At 36.1% G+C, this 9,913-nt stretch overlaps 1 protein-coding gene across 1 annotated transcript; it reads left to right on the top strand.

Annotated features, from left to right (window-relative positions):
- Window positions 1-5,281: 5,281 nt before the first annotated feature.
- On the top strand, window positions 5,282-9,528 carry Smp_079950 (putative vacuolar ATP synthase subunit ac39; the record flags this gene model as incomplete). The annotated part of the gene is made up of 5 exons (XM_018789081.1): window positions 5,282-5,453; window positions 5,498-5,848; window positions 5,881-5,960; window positions 5,996-6,250; window positions 9,379-9,528. Exons 1-5 carry the CDS (start codon window positions 5,315-5,317, stop codon window positions 9,526-9,528), a joined length of 975 nt encoding a protein of 324 aa, XP_018654560.1. The 5' UTR covers window positions 5,282-5,314.
- Window positions 9,529-9,913: the final 385 nt, after the last annotated feature.

The following is a 9,913-nucleotide window of genomic DNA, read 5'->3' on the forward strand; positions in this document are numbered from 1 at the left end:
TGCACAATTATACCTGGAATAAAAAAAGACAAAAAAATGCCCAAAATTACCAAAAACTTAAATTTGGTTTACGAAATGTCCGGGGTTGTTCACAAGAGAGCAAACTTCAAGAGATAGCAGAGCAAATAGCTGAACGCAAGTACCACATAGCAGTGATCACGGAAACTAGAATGACCTCTAAAATTATTGATATGGATAACAACGGCTTAAGCTTTTATAACTCTAACCCAGACATTAATGACTACCGAAATACTGGTGTTGGTTTTCTGGTAAATGACCAATCTATGATAACTGCCACCGATTTTGAAGAGATAGATGGTAGAATAGCTACCATTAAAATACATAGTAAAGCTACCAAGCAGACTATTAACCTTATCGGTTGCTACGCCCCAACCGAGTCTTCTAATGATGAAGTTAGTAAAGAAAAATTCTATCTTAAGCTCAAAGACACAATTAAGAAGCTTGAACTAAGTAAACTCCCCATACTCATCTTGGGAGACTATAATTGCAGGCTAAGCCAAGACCTTCATACTTACTGCCCTAACATTATAGGGAAAGCTATTAAACTTGAAACCGAAACATCAGAAAATGGCATAAGGCTAATAAACTTATGTAAATCTCTAAGTCTGCGAGTAATGAATACGTTCATTGCTAAACCAGAGCACAGGACCCATACCTGGGTACATCCGAAGACCCAAATGGGACATGTCATAGATCTAGTGATAACAGAAAATAGTTCGAAACTATTGGTCTGTGATATTCATAACAGCCGTTCTATGGAAGCAAACACAGATCATTATATGGTCACAACCATACTGAAACTAAAGTATCTAAATAATAATAAGACTTCTGATGATAAAAGTAAACCCAAAAGAAAACAGAGTAAGGCGATTCACGCCTTGACTCCAGACTACCCAAAGATACTAAATACCTTACTTCAAAATAAATGTCAGCTAAACCAAGTAGAAAGAGCCATAACTCAAGCAGCTAACAAAGCTGCTATCCCATATAAGTCGGCCACCAAGAGATGGCAGTATAACATAAGCAATCTCTTAAAAGACGAAATTAAACATAGAAGACAATTAAGACTAAAGTGGCTAAATAACCCTACAGCTGCTAATAAAAGCCTTTATATGCAAGCTAGTAAAACAGTGAATAATAAGATTAAGCTAGCTAAAGACCAGTATATCAAAGATAAAATAAATGAGATGAACACATACTTTAAGAAGCATGACCTGCACTTAGCATACAAAATGGTAGATGATATACTGGCTACTATACGAAACCACTCATACAAAGCTAAAAGAGCTAATCAAGTTAAAGACAGTGATCTTCAATATCACTACCAAAACCTATTTAACGCTAAACTAGGCCAAGATAATATCCAATTGCCGGTAAGAACCACCAACGACTCTGAACTTACTCTAGAAGAAATAAATCAAAGTTTGAAAAAAATGAAAAATCAAACTACGCCTGGCAATAATGGCATAACTAGTGAAATGATAAAGCAAGGTGGTGATAAACTAAATAACATACTACTGAAAATCATGAATCAGATATGGAAAAATCCATGCACTATGCCAGACCACTGGCTAGATGCAGATGTAATAAGTATACACAAAAATAAAGGTTTAAGATCCGATCCGAACAACTATAGAAGTATCTTCTTACTAGATACGATAGGAAAGCTATTTGCAGGCATAGTCTGCAATAGACTTGTCCGACTAACAGATGGATATCTTCCAATAACCCAATTCGGTTTTAGAAAAAATCTATTCACAGCTCAAGCAATAACGACCTTAAGGCATATAATTCAATCCTCTATAGATACAAATAATACTATAGTCCTCACCTTTGTGGACTTAACCAAAGCCTTTGATACGATACCTAAACAAATAATCCTAGATACCTTAACTAAACTATGTCCTTCAAAAAATATAAACTCCTGTATAACCAAACTACTAGATGACCCCAAGGGTTATCTAAGAAATACAGAACTAAACTTCACGATGCAAAGGGGAGTGAGACAGGGTAGTAAAGAAGGTCCGGCTATCTTTAACCTAGTCTTTCAAAAAATATTAGAACAAACGATAGACAAAACCCTAAAAGGAGTGACTCTTAAAGACCAATATAACAAGATTTGGACAGTTAAACATTTAGAATATGCAGACGATTTATGTTTAATCACTAACACAACGGAAGAGGCTACCAAAGCCTTAAACCACCTACAGCAATACTTAACCAGCATTGGCATGGAGATATCAATCTCCAAAACTAAATATATGATAATAAATAAAAAAGCTATCTCAGCAAATGTCAAAATAAACAACAAGGATATAGAAGAAGTAGAATCCTTCCACTATCTTGGTTCTGCCATAAATAACAAAGGAACTCCGGATAGTGCTATAACCTATAACATGAAAAAGGCAAAAAATGCAATAATTAAAATTAAACTAATACTAAAATCTAAGGAACTTAGCCTTGATACCAAAGCCAAGCTGGTGGATTCCTCAATAATCCCCATTCTTACATATGGTCTAGAATCAATAGTACTAAGAAAGCAAGATTGGTCTAGACTAGAAGCGGTGTTAAATACAGTAAGACGGATAATTCTAGATATAAATGATAGAAAACAAATTACTGTTGAATAACTTAAACTTAAAATAAACTTACCAAACTTAGCCAGTAAAATCATGCAAAACAGACTAAACTTGTGGTATGTAGCACATAAAAGGCCAAATAACCTAATGGTGAGGTCTTTATATAGTAACTTTGAAAATCAGTGCAACAATAGGAAGGCTCATACTAAAAACTGGCTAAGACAACTACTTCAAGACATTAAAGAAATGGGTGAACGCCTTCCTAGTAACTGGATAAACCAACCCAACAAGGTTAAAATAAACGCATATCAAGAGCATTTTCCAAAAATAATAGGAAAACGCCAACTGAAGCATGTATGCCAAAATGCAAACTGTAACAGAATGTTTGCTACAATTAAAGAAATGAACAGACACTTTAGAAACGATCACCAAAATAAAACTAATAGTGAGTCCCAATATAGCTGTCCCCTAACTGACTGTAATAAGACGTATAAGACGTTGGGTTGGTTAAATAGACACATGCAGTCATGCCACCCACAATGTAATCTAACTAAAGCTGAACCCAAAACCAAAGTTAATAAAATAAACTCCAAAAACGATCAAAATAAATGTCCATACCCAGGCTGCAATAAAACTCTACCAACTAAGAAAGGTATAATCAATCACTGCTATGTAGTACATAGGTGGTCAGCAATCACCGGACAGGAAGTAAAACCAAAGATAAAAAATAATGCAAAAACAGCTATTGCGCCCCAGTAGTTGTGCCGTGCTTCGATGTAGCCTCTTCTCCAGAAGGGCCTACTAGGCTTCACCAACTAGTTTGGCTGGGAGGGGCACAGTGGGGAGTTTTCTGACAGATTTCCTTTGTTATTAACTCAACCATGATAAATGATGCAAAAGATTGAAAACTTGCATCATCCATTCAGAAACTATTATTTTACTAATAATTGAGTGGCTTGATGCTGACCATGGAACCATACCTCAATTACTTTTAACAAAAGCATCTATTCCTTGAGAGCCTTGTATATCATATCAGTTTCTTGTTTCGGAAGTCCATATACGGTATTTATATTGCCACAGTGGTTGATAGAGGTCTGACTTTACAACAAGATGAGAAACTGCTGTGTCTGGACTGACTTAGTCCGTTAGAAGAATTTATCGACTTGATGGTCTAAATGCCCTCAAAAGGTGTTAAGATTAGGATGACCTATCTGACTATCTGGTTAAAATATTTATTCATCTCAGACCTTTGACAAACGTACATAGGATCTGTTCATCATTCAACTAATAAAAATGAAAAATATGACCCCTACATAAAGTAAGGAAGAACGGAAGCATGAGCTCATATTCTGATATTCATATTAGAACAAAAAGTTATTCCAGTTAACTATCTCACCTAGTCACTATGCGCTGGCTGCTAAAAAGCATGTGTTCATCTGTTTGGTGATAGATTTTTGGGGCTCATTAACGTGGTGCACACTTTTCCAGATTGGCGATTTCATGTTTTGATATTCGGCATTTGTTCATCTCGTTTTTCAGGTTTCCATAATTTACTGATCGTACTGGTGCAGATCATCAACGATGATGATCTCTATATTAGTTAAAGTACATACAAGCGAAAGTAAAACCTCTGCCGCATGGGCTAGTTCATGGGGTACGATTAACCGATTAGCGTTTGTTGTCCTTGATTTTGACAACGATCGATTATCTCTTCGATATTCAGTGACCCAACTGCCGGATGATTGCGCTAGGACTCAGTGACATTTCACTGCCCCTACACTGGGTTACTGAGGCAATGGATTTTATAGAATCAGTTAGATAGTGACTAATGATAAGTAATAAATTGCCTTTGAGCCACTAAAGTGTACATTGATAGAGAACCATTTGGCGAACAGCTTCTAAGCGAATGATTTAAAGTTTAATGGGCAGTCGTTCGCATAGTGAATGAGATTGTTGCTCAAAAACTATTTCGGATGATTTTCGTGCTTCTTCGCGACATGATTGAAGTTGAAAATGCGGATCGACGAACATTCAGTGAGTGGTGTAAAGGTGTCACGATTTCTGCCAGTAGGCCCTGAGTTTGATTCTGCAGTCCAAAGTAGTTATGATCCACCGAATATTACGGAAATAGAAACCAACTCTTCTTCAGTTGAAACCAGTTGGCGAGTTGCGCAACGTTATTGACCCAATGCCTATGAAACTAAGGGCTGATTTCCTTGAGTGTCTTTGACAGCGTATACGTTTTCAGTACAAACTTCATTTATGGGTTCACAGTGGCTAGGTGATGGGATCAAAGCACTTTCTTTTAATGGTTGTTTTGTTAGCCTACCTGAACTGCTGTTCCTACCAAGAGCTCGAGTCAAGAAAGTATATCACGCCTGTCTGGATTATAGAAGAAAGCTTTCTAATTTCGCAGGCTCTGAATTAATTTACCTCAACTGCGATCTGTTGTACCTTAAATTGAGTTCCATGACATGGAACCATTGGGTAGACTGAATACAAACATGTACTTCAAACGTTTTTTTGATGTTTCTACTCATCTGTTTATTGTCTAGATTGTTGATAGTCTACTGGACTTTTAAATCGTTGATAGCATCACAGCAATATTTGAAACCTACCCATAAAATAATTTTTGGTTCATTTCAATCTTCAATAGTGACCTCATTATTTCAAGGACGGGAGACATTGAGGATTAAGATTTTGGCGGCTTCGTAATGACGGAGGTTTTGCCGATTTCTCTGGTGAATTTCAATGCAGATAGTGGCTATTTAGAAGGTCTAGCACGTGGAATTAAGGGTGGACTTCTAAAGCAAGCTGATTATCACGTGCTAGTACAGTGTGAAACTTTGGATGGTAGGAGTTCGCCAATTCTGTTTTAGTTTAATTCTGATAATCAGACTTAAAGCTTCACCTGCATGACACTGACTATGGGGAATTTCTCGCCAATGAACCGGGACCTTTGACTGTGGGGATCATTGAAGAGAGAATTCGCGAAAAGTTTGTGTCTGAGTTCCGCCACATACGCAACCAAGCTGTATACCCATTATCTTTATTCTTGGATTACATCACATACAGCTACATGATTGATAATATTGTGCTTCTGATAACAGGGACTCTTCATGGCCGGCCGATATCCGAACTTATGACTAAATGCCACCCTCTTGGGACATTTTTGGAAATGGAAACCCTGAATATTGCAACTAACCCTGCTGAATTATACAATGCTGTACTCGTGGATACGCCTTTAGGTATCATTCTGATTGTGGTTTTATTTCTGTAGCTCCATTCTTTATTGATTGCATTTCGGAGCAAGACTTAGATGAACTTAATATAGAGATAATACGTAACACTTTGTACAGGGTATGTTAGTCTTTTCGCATAACCTAATTCTATAGGCATATATTGAAGATTTTTATGCCTTCTGTAAATCACTGGGTGGAATCACCGCCGAGGTGATGTGTGAGTTGTTGGCTTTTGAAGCTGATAGGAGGGCGTTTATCATAACAATCAATTCATTCGGGACAGAACTTTCGAACGAAGATCGGTCCAAACTTTATCCTCGCTGTGGAAAACTTAACCCAGAGGGGCTTGTTCAACTTGCTAAGGCTAACGATTACGAACAAGTAAAATCCGTTGCCAGGTACTATTCGGTAAGTTTTTTTTTAACTCATTACCTTTTTACACTGCACAAATAAACTATGTTTATCAGTACATAATAATTAAAACTTGTATCGATTTTCTAGGTGACCGCAGGTGGTACGAATAATATTCTTGATCTCTGTGATGTACTTCTGCTGTTTGGTTTCGGAATTGTAATGGTTGGTACCCGGTCGCTCGTTGTTTGTCTAAATACTATCTCACACAATTCTGGTTCACAGAATATTTGTCATGATATGAGAATTAATGCATGAAATATTACAGGCGGCTGGGATGACAGTAGGGTTTGTTACAATCAATTATAACAGTGGGGTATTTTGTATTAAGGGTTGTGCATATCTTCAACACACAGTAGACATTATCTCCATGCTCTTAATGTCTTTAAAAAAACACCGTTGGACGTCCCAAAATATATTATCGATTGAAGTCTAGCTGATATGAGCTTCCCTCTGATTAAGCATTATGACAACAAAAATCCCCTATAATAGCTACCAATTTTACAAATTCTCGGGAAACTAGTCCCAAAATCAACAAATTGATTAGGTGAATCGGAGTTGATAAATAATCTTAAATTTAGAAAAGTAAAATTCATTAAAAGCTGATATTCCTGTGTGCTACTCGGTGAGTCGAATCTGTTGCTTAAAAATACGTTAATACTACTTAGTGGGCTAAATATCGGCAAATCGAAAACTAAAGTAATTCCGACTACTGTTTAAAAGTTGAAGCCGAACAATAATGAACTAGGTCTTAATATTCTTATGAGTTTTCTAACGTTGAAAATATTTATAGGCGATGTAGAGTGCTGATATTTTCAGTCTGTCGGCTACAACGTAGGACCAGGTACATATATGTATCGGTTCAAGTTCCCACACCTCACCAGCACAACAAGATGGTCACCAAATTCATAGAAGTAGTTACTTCAATAATAGTAATATATAAAAGAAAGATCGTCAAGACAAACGAACTCAGTTATCACTTCAAAGTAGAAACCATTGTCAGGAAAAGGGATCGGTTTAAATTATCACAGCAATGAGCAGGTGATGAGCTTTGTAAGTTATAACAGGGTTCGGTTACAAATCTCATTCGTAACTATTGGTTGGTTGACTGGATTGCTGAACCATATTCTTCAAGGTACATGGTTCTTAGCCACTTATGTGTACTGAATTTCAGTACCTGTATAGAATTCAAGTGTATTATACAACTTTCAAATTGTCAGCATAAGACATTTGAACATGCTAACTGCGAACGCTCTAAATGGGGAGAGATTGCTTTCAAGGTAAGGAAATAGTTTTAGCTTAGTATTATGCAGCTGATATACTAAAAGATTACGTTGGTGATGATGTTCGGATTGTAAAAGGACATATAAGTTTTACTAGTGTCCCTAGAATCTAAAAATATCAATATGAAATACAGTATTCAGCAGTTCTTGGAATCATAACGTCATGCTCGATCTAAACTGTATAGCGGTAGTTTACGTTAATTTAGTCAGAATTACTTCCCAAGAAATCCGATTATGATAACGCTACTTGTTCTCATATAATACAGAAAAGGTCACATCTCTAATTTTAACAAATGACGACCAATTATAGAGCATGCACCAACTAGTTATTATACTTAATTTTATCCTTCAAAGGTATTTATATTTTATGATATTAATTGTTTAGTTTCGTTTTATAATCTTTAAGATATATTATTTGTACGCTACAAACCTACCATCTGTCTCACGTTTTTACTGTCACAAACTAAACATCACTTCTATGCAATTTAACCATAGGCCTCTCAACCATAAAGTAGGACTTATCACGAATATGTATCAATTCAAGTTGCTTCACCCTAAATAGGCACTTCAAGGAGGAAAGCTAATGAGATAATAAGCAGAGGGAAAACTGTTGTATCCTGAAGAGAATTGTGAATGGTAACTTTTAAGGACTATTTATGGACCAATGTGATATGTATATTTCCTATTGTGTAATTGTTAAGTAACTAAACTATTCATATTCGTGTTCCTCTTATCATAAGCTTTATTTTGACCTATGAACTATTATTATACAATTTACCATTCTTGAGTTATCCCCAGCCTATTGATTACTGTCTCCCCTATTCACAGCCACATTTGGCCAAACCTTGTACAAATGTTATTTTCTATTTTATGGTACGATGTAGTCTGTTTGGTTGGTATATAAACCCAGTATGTTTAAGAATAATGATTCATATTGCAGAGGCTGTTATTGGTGTTTTGGACTTAACTGGCTGGGCTAGGCAGATCTCAGGACCGGTTAGCACTCTAGACTGCTCGTACGGTTTTCGTGTGTCACTGTTCCGATCGATAATTCGCTGCTCCCGGATTGGCGGTCTTATCAAGTCATACGTTAGCAAGACATCCACTCGGCCTCAAGATATAACAAAAACAGTACTACATACTACAGTGGTAAGCCTAAAAAAATAATGAAAAGTATGGCATGACACAAAGCTCACGATTTTTGAGGTAGCTAATAAGTACATCACTACGGTCGATTTAGGGTTAACATATGATATGAAAATCTATGGGACGACACATGTTAAGCGTGAACAAACCACTAAATCGAATGTTTCGAGATGGTAACATTTATCAAACTACCAACTCAACTATTTATAAACACATTGTCAGGCTCTGGGATTACTCACATGATATGACCGAATATGGGCAATTCTACAGGATCTACGATGGTCGAACGTAAGGATCGTCATCATCTCTCAAAAGAGTAAAACAAACCTATGGTACACTTTGCTTTTTCGACCAGATTAAATTCACGATGGCCTAAAAGGTGCTTGGTAATAGCTTATTTGGCTTTCATCATGCCCAGATTGATTTCATTGGCTGCCATGCCATAACCAGCATTCAAACAATTACACGGTTATACAAATTTCTCGAATGCGGAGGAGACATGATACTAATTCCTGCAAAACAAACCAAATGGTTTAAAATGTCACACAGTGGGTTAGTTGATGTCTTCAAATACATCCCAATGATATAAAATTATTTTACTAACGTTACTTGTTGTCTCAGTACTTTCTTTTATTTCGTAACATTTTTTCCACTGAACTTTTATGAGCGACGTTTCTACTCGTGCTTGTTTTTCAGAATTATTCCTCTTTGTTTGAAGAAACTGGTGAGGGCTTTGGGGATAAGACATTAGAAGATAAATTCTTTGAATATGAAGTAAGATATTTTTATTTATATCGATTTTCCTTGTTTCCTTCTGGTAGGTTATTTAGCTTATGCATATTTTAGTCTGTATATCAAGAAAGGATAAACTGAGTTGTGTCTTTTAATTTTCCACTCCAGAATATTCACATATCTAAACAGGTTCATTTATGGAACTGAGGTTACATGTAATAACCTCCATAATTGTGTGTTTCTCGTATTAACTGGCTGCATGAACGATAATTCAGAAAACATATATCAAAATAATATAAAATTAGTTACCATTTTGTATCTTAGAGGTTATTCTTAATTCGTTATTATCTCAACTGTTCTGAATAATTCAGCGGCGCAACTAGAAATAGATGGGTATATTTTGTTTACTTAAAGTAGGCTATTCCTTTAAGCTATCCAAGCACCGAAAAACAATCAATTAATCTCTAAAACGACTAGAAGAAATTTACTCGCGGAGATA

Source organism: Schistosoma mansoni, chromosome W (assembly GCF_000237925.1).
Source record: "Schistosoma mansoni strain Puerto Rico chromosome W, complete genome".
NCBI classification, from domain to species: domain Eukaryota; kingdom Metazoa; phylum Platyhelminthes; class Trematoda; order Strigeidida; family Schistosomatidae; genus Schistosoma; species Schistosoma mansoni.